Source organism: Ambystoma mexicanum, chromosome 10 (genome assembly GCF_040938575.1).
Source record: "Ambystoma mexicanum isolate Mex_15411 chromosome 10, UKY_AmexF1_1, whole genome shotgun sequence".
Lineage (NCBI taxonomy): Eukaryota > Metazoa > Chordata > Amphibia > Caudata > Ambystomatidae > Ambystoma > Ambystoma mexicanum.
In genome coordinates, this window is record NC_090932.1 from 886,891,022 (window position 1) to 886,915,036 (window position 24,015).

The following is a 24,015-nucleotide window of genomic DNA, read 5'->3' on the forward strand; positions in this document are numbered from 1 at the left end:
TGGATGCTATGAGGATGTCATCTGTATACGATGTGACTTTGAGGGAAGCCAGGGTTTCTACCAGGTCCTGTGTACAGAGTGTCTTTAACGTTGTCCAGGGTGTGTCGATTTCATGAGGGGGGGATGTGAGTTGTGTCTGTAGATGCTGAGCTGGTGTCTATGTGCTGGTGAATCTTGCTGATTTTGTCTATGAAGAAGGTGTTGATGGCGGTAGATTTTTGATGGAGTGTGGTATGGCAGTGTCGGGTAGCGGGTTGATGCATCGCTTGATCGCTTTAAAGAGGACTCTGCTTTTGTTGTCGACTTCTGCTATGGTGTTCTGATAGGAGGAAGCCTGAACTGTGTTGATTAGTTGTCAGTCGGTTGCTTGGAGCTCCTCGAGGAGCACCAGGTTGTATGCAGTCCTGGAGTGGCACCAGGTTTTCTCTTGTTTCGTGATGATTCTTTTTGCAGAGGTTGCGTTCTTGTGCGTACCATGGTGCTGACGGCTTTGGTTTGCAGGTGCGTTGTTTCAGAGGCATGTGTGTCAGGAGGGGCACAGGACACCCAGGTAGATTTCGGGTGGCTGTGTTGATGTAAGGGGGTAGGCAAACGCATATAGCAGGCAGGTAAACAAGCAAGAAGAATAGATAAGGTAATTCTGAACAACAGAACAGGAAGAAAGGGCAGACCTCAATGGAAAACAAGAAGGGATGGGCACCATGCGCTGGACAAACAATGAGGAATCCCACTAGGGGCGTATGCACAGGTTGGACTAGAGACTCCTCACAGATATAAGGGAAGCGCAATGCCTCTGTGTAAGTTACTTTTACAGGCACCACACCCTGCAAGCCCATGGAAGAGGGCAGCAAGAGTGGCTTCTGTGTCTCGACCCTAGGGCACACACAAGGAGTGTACTTACACGAGACAAGCCAGTATGGGTTTGGCTGGAACCTACAGTGGATGCCCTCTGAGGGAACGGAATGCAACACACTGTTATATTAAATTCACTTTAGACTACAAGTAAAATGAGACACAGGAAGGTGCAGAGATTGCCTGCTGAGGAACCCAGCAGCCAAACTCTGAATATAGGAATAACAGAAGCACGAGTCAGGACAAGAATGGTAACAGAAATATCTAGGGAAGAATAGGCAGTCAAAGTAAGCAAGGTTCAGGACAGAGACCAGGAATGAAAGAGCAAGAGCAAGTAGAAAAGAATCTAAGTGCAATGGAACAGGAGACTGGAACGCAGAATAGAAACTATGGACTGGGAACAAGGAACAGGAGACTGAACTGTAGACCAATAACAAGGAATACTCAGGACTGGAACTCTGGGCTAGAATAACAAGCGCCGAACTGCAGTCAGAGAACAAGGAAACTCAGGACTGGAATCGAGAAAGCTAAAGCCAGTAAACACAGACTATGGGCAAAGAGCAAGGAACTGCAGGCATGGATCAAGATAATTGGTGGTAGGGAACAAAGGGCTCTAGACAGGGAACAGGAGACTGCATGCAGGGGAGCAGGGCTGCAGTGTAGGCAGCACAGAGGCACAGGGGAGAGTAGGCAGTGTAACTGGGCTGCCAGGCAGGGAGCACAGGGCAATGGAACAGGAGCAGGAGCAGGTTCTGGCAGCAAAAAGAAACAGCAGAATATCAAGGATCAAGGCACAAAGGGTTGGAAGCAAACTCAATGCAAGAGCCCTGTGTTCCTGCAAATACTGCCCTGCACCATGTTGACGCAGGCTAATTAGCAACACCTGGAACAGCACACCTGAAGGTAATCTGCCTTTGCCCTCTGGTTCCGGGAAAGTGAAAGCAGCACTGATCTCTAGGGCTTCTGGAGATTGTGGTTCCAAGACTGATGCATAGGAATAACCGGAGAATGAGAACAGCCACATGGTTCATTATGAGAATTGAAGTGTACGTTTTCGGATATACAGATTTGTGAAAGGAAATGTTAAATAATGATTTAGAATCTTCTCTGAAGATGGTAGAAAACACGCTGCAGGTCTGCATACAGCCCCACCCAGAGGCAGAGATGCAGAAGAAGGACAACATGTCAGTCAATGGAGTCTGAAAGGGTGGCGTGGAGTGCTCCCAGTAGAGAGTCACAGTTTGGTTGGGGGTGTTCAGCCCATGTGAGGAAGAGGTTGGTGAGGTCTTCCAAGAGGGTTTCCACTGGGAAGTTCTTGAAGGACCTGAATGTTTGTCTGATGGGTTTCTGCTGGGCGTGCTTGACTGGGATGGTGTACACGATGTTGAAAGGCACGGCCAGGTGGTCAGACCAGTCAAGCAGGAGAGCTATAGTGGAGGGAAGGCAGTGTGGTGATGATTAGGTCGAGGATGTTACCTTTCTCGTGCATTGGTTCTTTTGTGTGCTGTGTCCTGTGTGAAGCAGAAGGTGTCAAGAAGGCTGAGGAGAGCTTCCTTTATCGGTTTGATGGCCTTGTTGTCTGGGAGTTTGAAGTTGCCTAGGAAGATGTTGTTGGCGTGTGTGAGGGACATGGTGGTGACCAGGTCAGTTAAGTCTCAGATTAAGGCAGTGTTGGGTTTGGGTGGTCTGTAGATTAGATAGAAGGTGACTGTGTCCATTGGGGGAGAGCGGGAAGTGGGAGTAGAGGACTCCACCTGTCTTGTTCGGCTGGTCTCTATGTTGGATGCTGTAACAGTCTGGGACAAGAATGTCTAGGATGTGGGTGGAGGTGGGTGTCAGCCAGGTCTCTGTGATGATCAGGATATCAAGGTTGTATGTAGTGATGGGGTCGGCAATGTCTGCTTCATGGGTGATAGCTGAGCGGACATTGGTGCGCATCAAATTCTGTCTTGTAGACAGTGATGGGGTGCTGATGGGCTTGAGGCTGATGTGGGTGAGATTGCTGCATTGCCGAGTCCATGCCTTAGGGGAGGAGAGGCGGGGGAGATGTCATTGACAGCGTTGCTTGGGGATCATGTGGATGGTGGGGATGGAGGGAGAAAACACATGTCGGCGCGTGCTTGTCTGAGCAGGGGTTCGGGCCATGGGTCCTCCCGGTTCGAACAGGTCCAAACAGGAATTGCCCTTTTATTAATCTGCCCTTCACTTCATAAACCCGGATGAGAGACACTCTTAATCTGAGAGTTAAGTGCAGAAAGGAAGAGGCATGGCTAAGAAGGTGGATAGGACTTGAGCCACGTGACCTAGATCTACTTGCAGCTGCTCACCAACTGCAATGCAAGGAAAAGAGGATTGGGGACTGCTTAGGTAAGGAAAAGAGTGGCATAAGAGGAAGTCACCAACAATTTATCAGTGATTGACAGGTGGGTGGGGGTTAGGTCACGTGACCTAGATCCACTTGCGCCTGCTCACCAACTGCAAAGGAAAAGAGGCTGGAGGGCTACTTAAGTAGGGAAAAGGGCAGCATAACAGGAAGGCACCAACAGTTTTGCAGTGATTGAGGTGGGTGGGGCTTAGGCCACATAACCTATATCCACTCGCACCTGTTCACCACATCCTGCTACTCTCTTCTACACTCTCTTCCCACTATTCTTCACTGCACCCTCCTCCCACTCACTACTCTGCACTACCCTTCCCCTACTCTCCACCACTGGCTTAACAGGGGCCCCGGCCCCAACCGCGGTGCGGGGAGCCCCGCGACCACATGTCCTGGGAGGGGCACTCAATTGGAGTAAAAAAGAAAATATATATATATATATAGTTTTCAATTTTTTTTTATGTTTCTTTTTTAATTCACTCTGCATTTATAAAGAAATTATTTCTGTAACAGAAATTATTTCTTTATGAAGGCAGAGTGAATACAAAAATAAACTTTCTTTTTGAAGTCCGGGAGCTACCCCCACCACATGACATGAAGACCCTAGGCTGGAGGCCTCCATGTGATGGGTTGGGGGAAGCCCTATGACTTCAAAAATAAATAGTTTATTTTTTAAGTCACTCTGCCTTCATAAAGACATTATTTCCGTTATGGTTCAAGTCCTTAACGGAAATAATGTATTTATGAAGTCAGAGTGACTTCAAAAAGAAACAATTTATTTTTGAAGTATTATGGTTCCCCTCAACCCCATGACGTGTGCGTGTGCGAGTGTATGGTGAAAGAGTGCATACAAAAGTATGGGTGGCTGGGTATGCGTGTGTGCGTGTACGGTGAAAGGATGAACACTTAAATATATAGGTGACTGTGTGACTGTATGGTGAAAGGGTGCACACTTAAATTTATAGGTGACTGTCTTTGTGACTTTATGGTGAAAGGATGCACACTTAAATTTATAGGTGGCGGCCTGTGTGAGTGTATGGTGAAAGGGTGCACAGAAATTTATGGGTGGCTGGGTGTGCGTGTACGGTGAAAGGATGCACACTTATATGTATGGGTGGCTGCCTAGGTGTGCCTGTATGGTGAAAGAATGCACATTTAAATGTATGGATGGCTGGGTGTGTGTGTGTATATATATGGTGAATGGTGTGCGTGCTTGTGTTCAGAGGCGCAACAAAACCTAAATTTCATGGGGAGCTAACCCTTCAAATGTTTGGAGAGGTGCTAACTTCACGTGTGGTGGGGAGGAGCAAACATATTTGTAGGGGGGCATCTAACTTCTTTACGCATTTTAATGAGACTATTCTCGTGCAGCTTCAATGTTACAAGCAGTTAACTCTCTCCTTTAAGTCTGAAAGCACCCACTTATGGAATGCTGCGAGAATGACTGGTCTCCGGTTCCCTCTCTACCCTTCCAATCACTCCCCTGGCAAGCAAGTACTAAACCCACATCACAATTTCAATTGCCTAAAAAATTTGGCATTTGAATGCAGGTACTAACAGTGAAATGCTGTACATTAGTCATTGTTGGGCCGGGCCCTTGTTAACAGCGAAACCCAGGTGCTGTTTAACATCTGTGTCCTTTTCTGTCCGGCAACTGCTCTGTAGGTCAGCCAGGTCAAGTCAACATAGCCCACAATTTCGGGGGTGGAGGGGCAGGCTGAATCCCAATCAGCTCAATGGTGTTGCACCACTACTTGTGTTTAATGCCTTGCTTACTTATTGGTAATCTTCATTACACCTGGCCCTATTCTTCCTCATACCAGTACTTGTGTATGAGGCAGTACTTGTGTATGAGGCGTTATGCCTCATACACAAGTACTGGGATGAGGCAGAGATACATGAAGGTAATGCCTGACTTAGCTACCTGTAATCTTCATTACTCCTAGCCCCACTCTTCCTCGTCCCAGTACTTACCTATTTTATTTATTTATGTATTCATTTGTAAAGCGCACAGAGCCCAAAGGCAACTAGGCTCTGATGCTGCTTAAGAAGATGGTTACAGAAATTGCAGAACATAAAGGTCAGACATTTCGTTACAAATTACACATTAAATAGTATATTTACATGTGTTTCAAAGCAAGGGGTCACACAGTTTTCCTTATGTATATATTGTTACATATCCTCGTCATATTTTATACTAGGTAGATGGGCTAGGAGACTATTGCAGGAGGTCAGATCTGAAAAGCAGAGTTTTAACGTTTTTTCTGAATGACCAGAAAGAAGGAAGTGTCGTTTCACAAATGGTGGGGGAGTGCGTTCCACAGTTTTGGAGCTATTGCTGGGAAGCTTGAACCTCCCGCTTTCTGTCTTCTGTAACTGGGGATGGTGAGCAGGTTAGTGTAAGCAGAGCGGGTTGGTCTATTAGAGTTGACTTTACAGATGTGATTCCTAAGGTATTTTGGAGCCTTATTCGCAATACACCTGAGGCAAGGAGCCTCATACGTAAGCACTGAGACAAGGAAGAGGGACGTGGAGGTAATTCTGGGCCAATGAGCTGATTTTGGAGGTTGGGGTAGGGGATGGGAGGGAGAGGGGATGTGTGAGGGGTGGGATTGTGCAATACATCTTAGTGGTCGTCCATGTCCATGCTAAGCAGGCAAAATATGTGGTAATAGTGGCTAGAGAGGCATTTTGGTGCAGCCAGTCTAGTCATTCCTCAGTTTGGAATGACTTTTTTTAACTGGGCATTTCTGATAAAGCAGTCCTGCTAAATGTAATTACCTGGCTAGACTGGCATTAGGGTTCTGCCAGTCTAGCCATTTCTTACTGCGGCACTGTATATTTTTCTGGCCATCTGTGATACAATTATATGACATGATAAGTCAAATATAACGCGCCTGTACACAAGTGTTTTTAGGGAAGGAAAACAGAGGGAGGACTAGACAAATGATCTTACTAAGTCTTGTGTCATTCAGATCGTGCAAGTGCGAGAACGAGAAGTGCAAGGGGAAAGGGAGGGGGGAAGTGCAGGGGAGAGGGCAGGGGAAAGCAGGGCAGCAATGCTCTGAGTAAGTGCAGCCAGGGGCGTGGCTCTGTGCAAGGAGAACAAGGGACTGTAGGGTTACAGTTACAGCCCCTAACTTCTTGGTAGGCCAGAGGAAGTGCAAGGGTTACTGATCAAGAAAGAGCCTGGACCCAGTGAGACTGATGGTAGCCAAGCAACCAGTTGGTACAGCATACAGGTAGGTCAGGTAGGCCAGCAGGGGAAGGAGAAAGAGAGAAAGCAGAGGAGAAGAGAAACATTTTGAGCTGCTTCCGGAACTGAAGGTGGTCCGGATCAAGTTTGGGAGGGGCAGGGAGGCCATTCCAGAAGGAGGCACCTGCAGAGGAGAGAGATCTACCCCCCACACTCTGCCTGGAGAAGCATCTAACCCTTAGGGCTCGAGAAGGAAGGTATTTTGGAAGAGAGCATTGGATGTAGTGCGGATCATAGCCCCAGAAAGCCTTGTGCACAATGCAAAGGGTCTTGAACTTGATCCCTGCAGCCATCGGGAGCCAGTGGATAGATTTCATGGCTGGAGAGAAACGGTCCCTGGGCTTGAGGCCAAGGATAAGTCTTGCAGTCCTGATCTGGATTAGTTGCAAAGGGCGGAGAGTAGAGGAAGGCAGATTGAGAAAGTGGCTGTTGCAGTAGTCCATCCTAGAGAGAACTAGGGCTCTGGAGACAGTGAGCTTCTGGGAGAAAGTGAGAAAGGGAAGAGTCCCTTTGAGGAGATGCAGTTGGTAGTGGGACTTCCTGGCAACGTTTGAGATGTGAGGAGCGAAAGAGAGAGTGGAGTTGAAGATGACACCACGAATGAGTGAGAGAGGAGAGTATGCTGTGGGGAGCCTGAAGGAAAGCCGAGTGTCATCCGCATAACACTGAAAGTTAGAGGAGAAGGTAGAGATCAGGTGGGCCAAAGGGGCCAAGGAGAGGTTGAAAAACCAGGGTGAGAGGATAGAGCCCTGTGGAACGCCACAGATCGAGAGAGGTGCGGAGTGAAAGGGACCAAGTTGGACCTGGGAGGGGTGGTCCAAGAGGAAGGAGGTCAGCCACTCCAGGGCCTGATCCATGATGCCCAGGGTCTCATGGAGTCGATTGATCAGGATGCGTGGTTGACAGTGTTGAAAGCAGAGGAAAGTTCAAGGAGGATGAGGACAGAAGGAATGCTGGAATCAAGGTTAGAGATCAGATCTTCACAGGTGTTCACGAGAGCAGTTTACATGGTAATGGAGACAACCAACAGATTATGGGCCTCATCACGAGTTGGGCTATTAGCCCTACCGCCAAACCCCCCAGCGCTATTAGCGCCGGATCATGGGTTTGGCGGAACGGTAGGGAGAGGAAGAGGAGATAGTGGACAGGATGTCCTGAGTTTTAGTGGAGAAGCAAGAGGCCAAAGCCATACAGAGGGCCGGTTGAGGGAACAGGCGAGGTAGAGATTGCAAAAGGATTGGTCAGTTCCTTGCAGATTCTAAAGAGTTTGGCTGTGTTGTTAGAGGCCGCAGAGACACAGGCTTGACTGTGTGCTCTCTTCTTGATGAGTCTTATTGCTTCGACTGGCATTTTGGTGCAACCACTCTAGGTATGTCTAAATGTGGCCGGGCATGCTTTACTGTAATGTTATTACATGTCTACACTGGTCTACATTGTGCAGCCAGTTTGACATGTTTTCATTGTGGTATGGCATTTTTAATAGCAAATCATTAATGCTCAAGTGCACTGTTGGTGACTTGCATGTATTGGATTGGTGTTACCCCAAAAACAATAGCAAACACTGTGGCTTTTTAGCCAATGTTTCTCAGAAGGTGTGCTGTATATTGCACTAAAACACATATTTATATATTTCTCCTAGTGCAGTGTGCGGCATGCCGGCCCAGAGTGTGGCGCGACCCGTGATTTGTTGCCGAGTTGGGGGGGGCCCCCTCAGCATGGCTAGCAGGAGGGGCCCCAGATCTTGTGTTACGCCACTGCTCTCCACTACACTTTCCTTCCACTACACTTTCCTCCCACTAATCTTAACTTCACTCTCCTCCCACTAAACTACACTTTACTCCACACACTCCATCTCCCACAGTCACCACCTTTCACTCTTCTAGTCACTCTTCCTTACACAATCTCAATCATGCCCCTACTCTCTCACTTAGTCTCACTCACCTTAGATGCACTCTCACACCCAAGTACCAATTTCTCTCTCCAACCTCACCTTGCACACGTGCTCTATAATCCTCCTCTATGCTTTGCTGCACTGTCCTTCCTCCATCTGGTCTCTTGGTCCACCTTCTCCTCCCCTGGCCTCACCTGAACAACCCACACCGTCTTGATTTTCTAGCCTTCCTTTCACCTTTGAGTGGTCCTTCGCCTCAGTTGGTCCCCTGGGCCAACCACTCTCCAGCTCTTCCTAGGGGCATAGTTACAGAGATGAGAAACCATAAATCTGCATGCAAGCCCTGCCCCCTTTTAGAGCACATGTCCACCGGTGTTCAGCAAAACAGCTACAGCCAAAGATTGTTTTAGAGTTTGTATTCGTGGTTAAAGAAGCATCTTGATAACTGGTCTGTTTTGTGCAACGTTTCAATGGCTTTCTGCTTGCCATGCTTCTCCGGCTAGGGAGCTGTCTGACCATGTCCCCAGTGCCAGGAACCCTGGTCTCAGCTGTTCTATGAGACAAGAGAAAAAACACTGACCTGCATAAGTATGGTAGGTATGGGGAAATAAAAGTGCTACTTTATTGTTTCATCCATGCACATGTAGAAGGGATGGAGACTCGTGCCCTCCCACCTACCTCACCCCACCTCTGGGGAATGACAGGCTTTGAGAAGTACCCTATTAGGCCTCCATCCCTAAGTTGAGATGGTTCCCCAAACTCTCTTGGCAGGGTCAGGTGTCTTTTAGGGCCTTGCCTAGGCCTTTCATTGAGATGTTGCATATGGGTGGGGCAAGAATGCAACCCTGTTGGAGACCCTGGTTATCAGAGTGAAGTAGGTTAACTTGTCAGGGTTCTTTAGGTATAATAAGTTAATGAATTGTTGGGAACAGTCTGTGCCATTGAAGCTTATTGAATGCTGATCTGACATTCAGGAATGCAAAATGAATTTTACGGAGAGTCACATGTTTATAGACTGGAAATTAATCGTACACATAGACCCCTAGTGAACTGACCTTAACAAAAGCCTGCCTGAGCAGTCAAGAAAATAAAATACCCTTGCATCCCATCCAAAGTCCTAGTCAAGGTAACCTTTCTAAAAAAATAATCCAGGGAAATGAAGCATGGGTTTCTAGTTAACACGATAAGTTGTAGTTCCTTTTTCTTCAAGGATATTATTTCTGACCAGAATTAGGAACAAGACACCTTGCCTGACTTTTCTATAGCATTAAATCACCTTGCTAAAAAGGGGGCCTAAATGCCTATTTCATGTGTGTACAAATGAACTGGCATACGATTCAGACCTGGTAAGATCCACAATAATGTGGATAAATTAGCCTGTTTAGTTAACTGAACAGAAATGGAGTAATCTCTTCACTAGTTTACATAAATTGATGGCTTTGCATCAAGAGAGAGTAGAGGGCCTGGAACATAAAGTGTGGTATGGTTGGCGGCCAAGGTATCAGCTCCACTAATGTCCAATAATGGACAATAGGCTGGAAAGGCATGAGCGATCATACTCCATCACAGTGCACTTTTCCAAAATTGACTACATATTTGTGTGCCCTAATATGTTGTTGTGTGTTGCTGATCTGAAGGTTTCTTTAAATGAATGGAGTGACCACGCCGCCCTCCAGTGTCTATTAAATATATCCCACACTACACCAGATAAGAGCAATATGGGTATAATTCGGGCAAACAAAGCGGGCACTGGTATTAGATGGACTGCTAAGAGTATACACTTGGCATCGGAAGCACTAAACATTGAAAATTGGTCCCAAATACCCAATTTCAATGTAATGTCTATTGATGCCATAGAAACTTGGATCAGTACTTTCTCCATTACTCATGCCTCCGCTCCCAAGTGGAGCATGATTAGACCAGAGGGTGGGACACTCCCGTTTAATAAAAAGATCAGAGACACCAAGAGGGAATTGAGAAGGGAGCTCCGCACGATCAAGCAAAGGTGCGAACCTATAGAAAATCTTAGGGTGGCTATTAGAAAAAGCAAAAACAAATATAGAGCCAATATTAAAAAACTACGGCTCGCCGAAAGAACTCTGGCATATCAGAAATTGATACATACAATTTGCTCTAAGAACACACGTAGCATCTGGGCACTTTTGGGTGAAGCCAGGGAAACAGTCAAGGGGCAACTGGTAAATCCCATCGGTGCAAAGGAATGGGAGCACTTCCTGCAGAAACGTAATGCCATCTTACAGACAGAGGAAAGGTCCCCGTCGCCACCTCCGAGAGCTAGCGTACCATCTGATATGTCATACACGGCGATATTATCTAAGATAAAAACCCTAAAATCATCTAGAGCTCCAGGCCCGAATGGCCTTGCCAATACAGTTATTAAAGCCCAACCTGAGTTTTGGGCAGGGTTGTTGGCAATTATGTTTGAGAAAATTTTGAACCAGGGGGTGATACCTAAATCATGGCAAACAGCCGTCTTGATTCCGATATTTAAAAAGGGGAATCGGCTAGATCCGAACAATTATAGACTCCTTTCGATGCTGGATACGACAGGCAAACTGTTTGCCTCCCTGTTGCTCAAGGACCTTCAGACATGGGTAGACGAGGCCAATATATTATCCAAATTCCAATGTGGCTTTAGAAAAGGCTACTCCACTGGGCATAATCTGATGGTAATGAACCTGCTGAGATCTAGAGCCCGTAAAAGAAACGAGCCACCACTGTATGCACTCTATATCGATTTTAAAGCAGCTTTTGACCTGGTTCCTAGAGAACGTCTCTGGTCTAAACTTGCTACTCTAGGCTGCCCTGCCGGCATACTGTATTTCCTCAGATTGCTACACCATAATACGTCGGTCAGGCTGAAACTAGACCAGGAGGGACATCTGACTAGTAAAGTACATCAAAACAGGGGGGTCAAACAGGGTTGCGTGACTGCCCCCCTAGTTTATAATCTCTATGTACATGATATTCCTCTTGCTCTAGCGTCTGCCCGCAATTGCCCCCCTAAAATCGGGGAATCTGTGTGTACCGTTATGGCATATGCAGACGATTTGGTCATCTTCGATCATACTATTGGTGGGTTACGTAGATCAGCCATATCATTATGGGAGTATGCCGAATCCAATGGCCTCATCATTAACTTAGACAAAACTAAGGTATTGAGATTTTCCAGTAAAAGAGTGTCCCGTGTGAATCTTATGGTAAACCATAATCTGATTCCATACGCTCCACTCTATCGTTACCTAGGTATTGACTTTGAGCCCAACGGGGATTATGTGGCACTTAAGCTCTCACGTACAACGCGAGCGGCGCAAGTAACATCTCTTATAGCCAACTTCTCAAATAATCAAGGAGGATTCACCCTGTGGGGCACGCGCAAATTGTATACGCAGGTATTTATCCCTATGATGACATATGGCCTAGAATCACTATTAGACCTAGATCTTAGTTGGCTACAAGTCATCGAGGGGAAATTCTGGCGTCGTATACTGGGCCTGGGTCCGGGAGTTCCGATGGCAATTATTCGATTGGAACTGGGACTTCCCTCTATGAAGGCTATTGTCTGGAAAAGGAGACTGGGGCACTTCTTGAAAATGCGTAGTGTAACAGCTAACCCTCTTCTGACCACTATCCTCCAAGAATTATGCAAGAAACAAAATTCTCCGTCTCCATATACGATGATGCTAAAACATCTTACCACTATTGGCTGGACCTGGCGAGAAGGGCCATACTCTAAACAAGCTCAAAATGCACTTGACAAGCGGGTGGAAATGTGGGATTGGCTGGAGAATTTTGTTCACCTTAGCTCGCTGAAAAGTTATGCATTTGTACAATATAGATTGTATTCATTTATGCAACCACAAGGGTACCTCAATCTCTGCCCCTCCAAAAAACTGCGGCGATTTATTCTACTATTAAGGTTGGACCAACTTCCTATCCTATTGGTTACGGGTAGAAGACTACAGTTACCAGTGGAACAACGCACCTGTCGGTTGTGTAAAGGATACAATGTTCTAGAGTCAGCAAGACATGTACTGACTGAATGTGGTACTATGATCCATGTAATCCAATATTACTTGGGGATGTTCGCCCACAATCTGGCATCAATTGGAACATTATTATTCTGGCATCACTGCATGAACTCTGAGAGTATGCGAGTGATGTTAGCTCTCTTCAATATATGGTCCAGGATAGAAGAAATATTGGAGATACAGATTTGAACCCAGTACTCACACTCTAAATATTCACTGTGCTCACCACTAGTTGTTAGAAATGGTTTAAGCCCTGCTTTCTCCTTTGAATTGCTGTCCGTATGTTAGTGTGGGGTATACGGGACATTGTGTACTGCTTCGTTTCTTCTTGCCTATATGCTACTTGAGCTCTTAGATTGGTTTCTTTTGTAAATGGTTTGTTCTTATTATATTGATATATCATTTTTATCTTCTTTGTCAAATATTTGTTATCTATGTATTTAGCAATCATATGTGTAAAGTTTATTAAATAGACTGTATCACATTAACTAAATAAATAAATAAATAAAATTGATGGCTTTGCATCAAGAGAGAGTAGAGGGCCTGGAACATAAAGTGTGGTATGGTTGGCGGCCAAGGTATCAGCTCCACTAATGTCCAATAATGGACAATAGGCTGGAAAGGCATGAGCGATCATACTCCATCACAGTGCACTTTTCCAAAAGGACGACTTAGAGTACTTTTCAGGGGTTTCCCTATTTCAAGTTAACTCATGTATCTTCTTTGTATTGCTTCCTGATCTACTATATAGAGAGCTCCCCAGGAGTAGTTACATTTTCTGTTTTTTAATAACTCCTGTGTCTGCATCAATTCAGATTTCTCAGAAACACACAGTGGCCCTCCTCTAGATTTCCTGTACAGTTTGATTAATAGCCTATGAATCCCTACTTTGAACCAGAAATGGAGGCCCTCAAGTCTATTGAATCAGTGAATACATATGGGGATGCATCAAAATGTTCCTTGGCCGCTTGACGCCCTTTTTGTTATTATTCATAGCAAGATTATCTGTGTAAATTGTTTTGGGGATGAGATTAGATACTTAGTACAATGCAATAGCCAACAAGTACAAACCAAGGCGTCATGACCACTTTCCGCTCGTTCATGCACATATAATGTCATGGTCATTGGACAGTGCTCCAGACAGACCAAGTAATATTCGATCATTGATGAGTCCATAGCTGATCTATAAGTAGGATGTGCAGGAGAATCAGAAGAAAGCATTCCATTAGTGGCCAATAATGAGTTCTTGATGACAAAATCTAATGGTTCAGTGGAGGCATTCCTGTTTTTTGGCAGATTTGCGGGAGGGCCGCCTCATGCTTCTCAGCCTCACTCCATATATGCCCCTGCATTAGGGGATAAACGGGTATTCCACACGTAGCATGCTGTTGCCAGAAAAACCTTTGCATATGAGTCAAACACTTGATCAGCCAGTAAGGACATTTTTGTGTGAGTACAAGAACTTAAGTGGCAAGATTTCACAAGACTTACAGCTTCCCTGACGTTCAACCAAAGCACTCTCCATGTCTTTCAAAACGATATCCAAGTCTCCTAGAACAACTACTAATAATTTGAAAATGAAATGTTTTTGATTCACATTCCTAAAACTTTGTTTCTTCTCCTTTTCGTTTGCAAAGGTGACATCTTGGACCTGCAGGCATATCGTCCTTGGGAGTTCCTCGCCAGCTTCCCCTGCAGGACAGTGTTTTTCCCGTTAATTACATCTGGCGCCACCTTCTGGATTATGAGTTCTTTGACACATTTGGGCCTCCTGAGAACCCCAATCACCAGCTACTCCCTCCTTGTGCTTCCAAGACTCTGCTTTACGATATTTTCCTTCCTTCTCGACTACAGTGTGTATCGCTTAGCTCCATTTTGGACAGCAGACCGCTGGAGAGCTATGGTCCTGCTTGCTGGGTCGTATGTCACGCTAGTGTTTTATACAAGAACATTTAACAATGTAATAGAGGGCATTTTATTTGCTATCCTTCTGATGCTGGTTTCATCCAATGCTGCTAACAACAGTAAATCAAGAACGCCTTTAACCAACAAAGCCAATCACAGTAGCCTAATAGGAGCCATTTTGGTTGCTGGATGCTTCAACAGGCCTACTTTCTTTGCTTTTGCTTTTGCTCCAGTGCTTTATTGGGCTGGGAAACAGACAGGCTTTATCTTTGACCTGAAGACAATCACCATTAACATATTGAAGCTTGTACCGAGTGTCACTTCCACAGCACTAATTTTCATTGCAACCGACACTGTATATTTCAATCACAAGGCACCAGAGGATCACCAGTCTTTTGGGATCAACCATGCTGAAGGCTTCATAGCATTAGCCAGCAAGAACATAGTGGTAACTCCCTTAAATTTTCTCAGGTACAACATTAATCCCCAAAACCTCGCACAGCATGGGTTACACCCTCGAATCACTCATTTTGCAGTCAACGGTGCAATGCTTTTTGGAATTCTCCATATATCAGCTACTTTATCAATTGGGAAAGTACTGACAAAAGCAGGCTCTGACCATCAGGCGACCCGTCCGATTCTGCTCTTGTTCTATTTTGTTCCATTGGCTTTGCTCTCCCTCTTTCCTCACCAGGAGCCACGACATATCATACCTCTGATTGTACCACTAGTCCTGTGGAGCACACAACAGAAGCAAGCAATTCCCTGGAAGTCGGCAATCATTCCATTCAACTTGCTGGGGGCCCTTGTGTTTGGGTGCTTGCACCAGGGTGGTCTAATACCATGCATGTCTCATTTAGAACAAGTCATACACACAAAGGGGGCACTGGAACCTACACATTACACTCTGTTGTTCACACACACCTATATGCCACCAAGGTACCTACTGAACTTAAAAAAACAGGATACCTCCGTGCAGGTGTTTGACCTTGCGGGTAGGGATGAAAGTCAGCTTTGTAAGACACTGGCAGAGTTTGTGAGAAATGTCTCGCATGGAAATTCACCAAACAGAGAGGCTAGAAGGCACTCTTTTTATGTCATTACCCCCGGCACTGTCAAGCCAGCGCTCAATAAGTGTGGCATTGCTTTTAAAAATGAAACATTCCTTTTCCCGCATTTGACCATGGAAGACCCACCTCAAATCTCAACACTGTTTAGTGACAAGTGGAGGAGTCAGCTAGAGCTGTACATCCTTCAGCTAGAAACACATGCCTAGAGGGGAAGGAGTCAGCTAGAGCTGTACATCCTTCAGCTAGAAACACATGCCTAGAAGGGGAGGAGTCAGCTAGAGCTGTACATCCTTCAGCTAGAAACACATGCCTAGAGGGGAAGGAGTCAGCTAGAGCTGTACATCCTTCAGCTAGAAACACATGCCTAGAGGGGGAGGAGTCAGCGAGAGCTGTACATCCTTCAGCTAGAAACACATGCCTAGAGGGGGAGGAGTCAGCTAGAGCTGTACACCCTTCAGCTAGAAACACATGCCTAGAGGGGGATGTAGTCTAGTGGCTCAACTGCTGTGTGTGAATCAAGAGGCCAAGGTGCTGCTAATCCAGAGATGTATCGTGTGCCTTGTGGAAATTCCAGTAGTCTCAATCAAGTTTCGGACAAATGGGTTTTTGGATCTTAAAGGATCTGCTAGATTGAGACTTGTCATCTATGTCTAATATTATAATTGGTTCAAGCCAGTATTTGTATTTCTCTAGTAGAACTTCTGTTCTTTTCTTTGCATTTGCCATATCTCACTCGAAAAAAAAAGAACTCTTATGTTGCAACTGGATTGAATAGAACCCATTTGCAACTAGTCAACAGGAATTTTAAACTCAAGTCCTCCCCATTATCATATTCACGTTTTTGTCATGTGGAACCAGCCACGCGCCACGCAGCATATTGTTCTATGTACAACTCTTCATTTTACAGATAATCATGCTAAAAGAAATGTACTGTAGAAAGCGCTGAGTTGTTTCTTGGAGCCAAGTCTGGGGTAAGTCAAAATACCTTCAGAAAATCTCCAACTAATGGAAGATGTGCATATGCATGGAGTAGCACAGGGAGTCCAGTACCTACTAGAGAGAAGACTGCCATTTTGTCAGCGCGGAGGATGTTCTCCTACCAACAAAGTCTTATCTTATTCACTGTGACAAGTTAAGCTTCACAGAGTATGAGTTAAAATGATGATGCATAAAATGGTCGAATTATGGAATGAAAAGTATAATTTACCCATCACAGTTGGACATTTTAGGGCAGAGGAGGGGAAAATCATAGGCATCTGCAAAAGGTTACCCTAGCAGACTGTGAAGATGTGCCTTGTGTATTGTAGGATCTGTAAATAACACAAGTAGCCTATCCCTCACAAGCTCAGTAGAAGATGATGAGTAGGGTTGATTGATGCAAAATAAGTTACTCATGAAGTTAACTTAGGATGCTTTGTGGGGGGCTGACGGTCGATTGCACAATTGGTTGCTCCTGGGTTTAATGTTAATGTTAATTTTAAAGGTATATATATAGCGCACTGTCACCAACAGAAAGAAAAGTGGAGATCAAGAAAATTGTGCCAATGAAATGTTTACTGGCGATACAATTTTTATAGATTTGCAATAGTTGTGTTAGTATAAACAATTTCTTCAATTTTCAGTACATAGTAAACAGAGTTCCTTTTGTTTCCCTCTATTAGGTTGCATAGAGGAAATGTTTCATGGAATTGCTTAGTTTTTTTGTTTGTTGCACTGTTGTGCTTTCTTTCTAAGTTCACGTTCACTAAAGTCCTCACAGTGTCCTCCGTAGTTTGGCAATATTATGCCCTTTTAAATTTCCATAGTCCTCACAAAGTCCTCATTGCACTGTTGTGCTATCTTTTAAGTTCATAAAGTCCTCACAGTATATTCTGTGGTTTGGAAATGTTGTGCCTTTTTTATATTTTACACTCACAAAGTCCTCATTGCACTGTTGTGCTGTCTTTTGAGTTCATCAAGTCCTGTGAGGACTTTAGTGAACGTGAACTTAAAAGAAAGCATAACAGTGCAACAAACAAAAAAACTAAGCAATTCCATGAAACATTTCCTCCTTGCAACCTAATAGAGGGAACCGAACCAAAAGGAACTCTGTTTACTACGTACTGATTGAAGAAATTATATATACTAATACAACTATTGCAAATCTATAAAAATTGTATCACCATTAAACATTTCATTGGCACAATTTTCTTGATCTCCACTTTTCTTTCTAAGGTTACATTATTTTGATACTGATCAGCCTTAGTATCAGGAGATCAGAGTGCAGCCTTGTAACCTTTACCTTTTCACTTCCCAAATGAGTCTAATTTAAGAAGGTATCACTCTAAGTTGCTTCAAGGCTGACAATTGCATACTTTTATGGACGCCATCACCAACAGAGTTGGTCTCCAGGTGCTCAGGTGGATCTGTAAACGAAGGGGGTGGGGGTTGGGTTAGTAGGTGAAGGGGGCATAGGAAAGTGAAAAGGTGGTGTCCAGCTGGCAGCTTCAGTTCGGTGTTCACTGTGCGCTGAGCTTAGGTGTGAATATAGGATCGAAGCAAGTCCTCATGTGCTGTTGTTGCGGTCTATGTGTTGATTGTTTGTTGTTGCGGTGTGGTGAAGTGCGTGCGGTTTGCTGTGATAGAAGTGGTTGTGTGGGTTTTTGTGTGAGTTAAGTATGTAGAAATTTGAGGTTTTGGTCAATGGGTTATATGTCTCTTAATCCTTGTAGTTTTGTTTTATGTATCTGGTTGTCATACTAGGTAGGTATATTCTTTTTCCTGACTGTCTAGTTTCTATGGCAATGGTGTGGCTGGTTCTTAGTTAAGTTATTTGAGTTTAGTACACCCGGATGGGCAAGCATTTTCCCTTAGTTCGATGGTGGTGTTATATTATCATTCCCTGCTCCTTCCTATCTATTTACTGTCGATTGACCATTGGGTAGGTATATTCTTTCTCTTCCCCTTCCTGTCTGTCTATTTTCTAGAGCACTGGCGAGACTGGTCCTCAGCTAAGTTATTGAGCTTAGTACACCCGGGTGGGCGAGCATTATCCCTACCTAGGGAGTGGTGTTATATCATCATTCCCCGCTCCTTCCTATCTATTTACTGTCAGTGGTCCATTGCTGCCTGTGATTACGATGTGGGCCATGGTGTTATTGCTGGGACATACCTTGCCTTCCTTCCCGGTTGATCTGTGGATGTTCTTTGGTAAGATTCTAGGTGTTATCGTTCAATTGATAAATGGATATGTTGTAGATCTGTGTATCCTTACTTCTATTAAGGGTCAAAGGTTTAGGGAATAAGGGATATGTTTCTCTCTCTGCCTAGTTCCGCTGTGTATGCCCTTATGGTCATTCTTTCTAGTTATAGGGTGAAGAGCCAGGATTTGAGGAGTGTCCTGAATTGTAGGTGATCTCTTGTGTTCTCTATGTTCTTTGGTAGTTCGTTCCAGGTTTTTGGTGAGAGGTGAGAGAAGGCGGAACCTCTGAGTTTTCTTTTGCTGTATGATTTGGGTTCCAAACGGATGTAGCTACTGGATCTGAATGGCCTTGTAGTGTGATGTATGTTTATTTTTCTTCTGAGGAACTCTGCACCTTGGTCGTGGATTGTTCTGTGCATTATGCACATTGATTTGAACTTGACTTGCTGTTTTAAGGGGAGCCAGTGTAGCGCTTTCAGCGCTAGTGTGATGTGTTCTCTTCGAGGTAGTTTTAGGAGCATTCTGGCCACTGCATTATGTATGCGTTGGAGTTTATTTAGGAGTCGTTCAGGCATGCCTAGATATAATATATTGGCATAGTGTAATCTAGACATGACAAGAGCGATGACAGTAGTTGTTTTGTTGGTGAATGAGTGGAATGGTAGGATCCTTTAATGCCACCTGCAGGAGGAAGAAGCATTTCTTGATTAGGGTGTTTACTTGTGGCTCCAGAATGAGTTTGTTGTCCATCAGGACTCCCAGGCTTTTTTACAATCGATGATGGGGCTGGGGTTTCACCAAGTTCTATTGGCCATGGAATGGAGAGGTTGTCTTCTCCGTTTTTTGTGATGATCATTATTTCTGTTTTGCCTGGGTTGAGTTTGAGGTAGTTTAAGTTCATCCAGTTGTATTTTTCTCGAAGGCAGTTCTCTAGTGTTGAGTTTTCTTCTTGTGAACCTTGTATTTTATAGACTATTTGTGTGTCGTCAGCGTAGTTGTAACAGGTGAGACCATGTCTTTTGATGAGCTTAATTAGTTGAGACAGTTAGATGTTGAATAGTAGTGGCGAGAAGGATGATCCTTGAGGGACTCTGCATGAGATTTCTCTTGGGCTTGATTTGAAAGGTTTCATCCATATTGTTTCTGTTCTATTTGTTAGGAAGGATCTGATCCATAGTAAGGCGTTGTCAGTGATTCCGAATTCTTCCAGTCTCATGATGAGGATGTCGTGGTTAGCTGTGTCAAATGCTGTGGATAGGTCTGTTGTTTGAGCCTGCGTTTGCCTTTAGATCATCCTAGATTGAGATAAGTGCTGTATCTGTTCCTCTCATTGGTCTGAAGTACCTGGTTTAATAGGCAGTGTTCTTCTATGAAAACTGGGTAGGGGATGTTGGAGATGGGTCTGTAATTGGAGAGATCCTCTACGTTTCCTGCTGTATCCTTGAGGAGTGGTTTGATGTATGCTGATTTGAAGTATTGTAGCACTCTGCCTGTTGTGATCGATTGGTTGAGGACGATCCTGTAATATTCCATTGGTGTTTCTTGTGAGAGGATTGATTTGTAGATGTTAGGGGGGCAGGGATCCGCGCGGGAGCCTGATTTGTTTCTTTGATTTACCAGTTTGGCGAAAGTCTCCACCGATATGTGCGGGAGGTTTCAGAGTTTGTTCCGGTGTTCCTTGCATCAGTGGGTGTCTTCAGTGTTGTGGTCGCATGGTCTGTTTTACATGGTCTGTTGGATGGTCATGATTTTATTTTTGAAAGGGTCTGTAAGCTCACTGCATAGTTTCTTCGAAGCTATTGGAGCGTTGTTGCAGCCGGGTGGGTTTTTTATTTCGTTTATGTTTTTGAAATCGTTCTTTTTGGGTGTTTGGTGCTTTGAGGATTCTGTTGTCATAGTATTTTCTTTTTCCTTTTTGTATTTCCTTTTTGTATGAACGGGTATGTTGTTGAAGTTTTAATTTTTTTCCGTAGTCTTTATTGATCCTCCATTCTAGTTCTACTTTTCATTTTTTCCTTTTCATGGCGCCCAGTAGTGGGGTGAACCATTTTGCTGTTGCTCTTTTGCGGGATGGATTGTAAGGTTTTTCTTCGGCAATCTCGTTTAGCCAAAGATTCTCTGCAGGGCTGACCAACACATAATCAATTACTCACAGGGTTAGCCAAAATAGCTAGGCGTAGCTTACTGATACAATGTAGGTTACAGTGGGGGTGAGGGGGTAAGCTCACTATTTTAGTGCTCATCTCAATGATTGGACTAGCTTGCACTTTGCAAGATTGAATTGTGGAGGGCCCAAACAGACCTTTTTACTTCCAAGGTCAATAAATTGAGTACTAATAAATTGGTTAATAATGATGGCTATTATTTTATCAATTAGATGCAAGAGGAGTCTGGCATTCAGTCCTACGTAAAAACTTGATATACACATGGGTTTAGCACAAAATGTTGTAAAGTTCTGACCAAAGCGGTTAGACATGGGGATAGCCCATGGTGGTGTGCAGGGTTGGCCAGTGCTCTTTGTTTTGAACAATGTGTCACCACTGCCCCCCCACATCAAAGGACGCATAATTGATTGTGTATTGGCCACTAATATTATTTCCATCAAAACCTACTGTTTCCATTTCAGTGGTTTGACCATAACAACCAGGCATATAGGCAATAGGGCAATACCTGAACCAAAAACACAAAATGATAGTGTGGGCCTGTTTTTCTGGTCAAAGTGAGCCACTTTTTTGGTCAATGTGGACCAGTTTGATGAGTTTCTTCCCTATGCGGCTAGTAGTTTTGACCATTGTTGCTGAATAAACATTCTTTACATTGCATAATTTGCATTACAATTTATCAAAACCTTGGGTACTATTCAAACAGTTTGTCACAAAAGGCATGAATTGCCATATGCAACGGTGGGCCACTTTTTGATTGTTGCCCGAGACAATTGTATGCCCCGGTCTGGCTCTGATAACGACCTGCTTTTCTAAATCCCTCTTAATCCATCATTAGGCAGGAAGACTTCTTGCATCTCCTACAAAGACAGGCACCATCATATGTACAACGTGAGTATGAAAAAAGAGAGCAACTTATCATTGTGCCATCTAGTACTTTCCTAGTTATACATTCTCCCAGTCGAATCCTAGATTCTGGATCTAGTCTGAACCAGAACCCACACCAGGGGTGGATACATTGCAAGGTAAAAATACAAACCAGGCCTCTCCCGCCAGGGACAACAGATTGCATCGGAGAGCAGCAAATATGCTCCAATTGAAGGTAAGGGCGGCAGAAAAATCTCACTTCATACAGGAAGGCGAACATCCTTTCCCTGACCCTGTCCAACACATCATTCTGCTCTACATACCCTTTTGGGCAGGCGCAGAACTTGTAACCCAACTATATGATTTCAAGGAGACCCTTCACTCAGCTGACGCAGAACATTGCTGACCAATCTCTTACCAAATGAAACCCACCTCTTCCTGCCACTTCTCCATAATATATTCTCATTACTCAATGCTCCGTCTCTTTTCTGCTCTCCGCCAACATGTAACCTGGTAACCAAAGATGTTACAAATGTACCATTATGCAACTAGCTGACTAGACCTCTTCTGCTGTAGACCGTGTGCGCTATTAACAATAAACATATACCACGTCTCATGTTCGATAATGCTCTATGTAAAGTGCTCTGCTGCACCTTGGGCCTATTTCTGCGCTGTATCAAATGCCAAAATAAATGCATAACAAGGTCTTTGTGAGTGGCCCGTTGTATGGTTTTGAGAAAAATAATAATTATAATGAACTCAACAGTGAGAGGCTCTCTGTTGCCTCCAACAATCAAGATCGTGCCGCCCGTGGACGGGCCTCGGGTGGCTGAAAACAGCGGGTGGTTCACAGTGTGTTCTCGCCCACTGTTCCAGCCCCCTGGTTGGCTTAGTGCCCTACGCCGGGCGTGAATGTTAAATTCACACTGACATGGGCTCCTAAAATTCACTACTTGACAATTCGGCCCTCCACATTTCAAGGGCTTCCCATACATATCTCGGGGCCATCAAGCAACCATGAACAGCTTCCATGGTACCAGCAGATGCCACCATGGCATAGTAAAAATGCTTTATAGCATAACATTTGGGAGGCTGCCAAGAACGCAACTCTTCACCTTGCCGCTGGGTGAACATGAGTATTGCTGAGCTGCCATTGCTGGCCAAGAAATAGCTACATGGGCAACTGCCGAGAGAGCGTCCTCTGTGCCCGCCAAGCCCACTGGAATTCTTCTACTGCAAGAAGTGGTTAGACAAATATAGTGCTCTAGTGGAAGGAGGGCTTGGGTGTCAGGGGAGTGACTTCTTGTTCATGTCCCTGTGGCTCCGACAAGCAGTGTATCTTAGATTTCCCATACACTTGCAACCATTTAACATTTGTAACTGAACTTGATAGCCTTCAAGTGCATGTATTGTCCCAATGTCTTGCAGATCTCAGTCACTGGTACACCTGCGTCTCTCACGCTCTTGACCATCTACTTGTTTGCAAAGTTCTCCCAATTCATTCAGTATGTTATTGGCCAATGTGTGGATTATTCAGCTACCAATGCATGGCATTAGAAGGCATCATTTGTCCAGGGTTGTAGTTTCCTTCCCTTGGATAGCCCGTGCTATGCCAGTAAAACTAGGTAGGTTTCTCTAGCCATAGTTGGAGTACCATCAGCTCATTGAATTTGCCTTCATGCAGCATCTGCTCCATGTGGGTTTCATCTAACTCAGTGGCTGTGGTGCCTTTATTACTAATGGTACATTTTAAGACTGCTTTCTTATACTTTGATAGCTCCTCACTGTTTCAAGAATAGCTGTCCTTAAATCAGAGGAGGGCCTCCTTCCTGATATCGGCAATCCCGGATGACCCCTGCGCACGGAGACTACCTCTGCCCCATTAGCATCTCCCTTTGATGAGTGTAAGGCATTGACAATCTTCACTGCTGCACTGTTGAGAGATGTGATGATCCTTGCTATCTTGTCCTGCAGTGCACAAGTCCATTTTTTCTGATCGCTTAGTGTGAGTCCACATTAGAACAGCTAGCTTTTCACACAGAGGTCCATCTAGGTAGCTAGCAGAGGGTAGTAATGGCTCAGCTTAAGACACTGGGAACATGACAAGTCCCCCTGGAAGCCATGCAGCATGGAAGATCCATGGTCAACACCTCTGGGGTGGTGTAGGCCCGATTCTTCCCCCTTAACGCATGTAGAGTGGTGATGTGGATGGGCATCTGTGCAAGACACACTGCAAGAACCTTGTATGGTTTGCTCAGTGCAATGTCCAGTGGGTGGCCAGGTTAGATGGGTCGAATTGCTCTACTGCTGTTGCAAATGGCGTACACCTTCACAGGGCCTTGGTCACATACTTGTTAAGGTATTTGAGGTTTTTGATCTTCTGCAGGCCATCAAGGTATGCT

At 44.8% G+C, this 24,015-nt stretch overlaps 1 protein-coding gene across 3 annotated transcripts in view; it reads left to right on the forward strand.

Moving 5' to 3' along the window:
* The window catches only part of PIGZ (phosphatidylinositol glycan anchor biosynthesis class Z), a 131,854-nt gene extending 114,915 nt beyond the window's left edge, over positions 1-16,939 (forward strand). For all 3 annotated transcript variants that reach the window (XM_069618619.1, XM_069618620.1, XM_069618618.1), the window contains one exon: positions 14,066-16,939. In XM_069618619.1, coding sequence (XP_069474720.1) covers positions 14,066-15,609 — 1,544 coding nt within the window. In that variant the 3' untranslated portion in view covers positions 15,610-16,939. The remainder of the gene's footprint in view (positions 1-14,065) is intronic.
* The last annotated feature ends 7,076 nt before the right edge of the window (positions 16,940-24,015 follow it).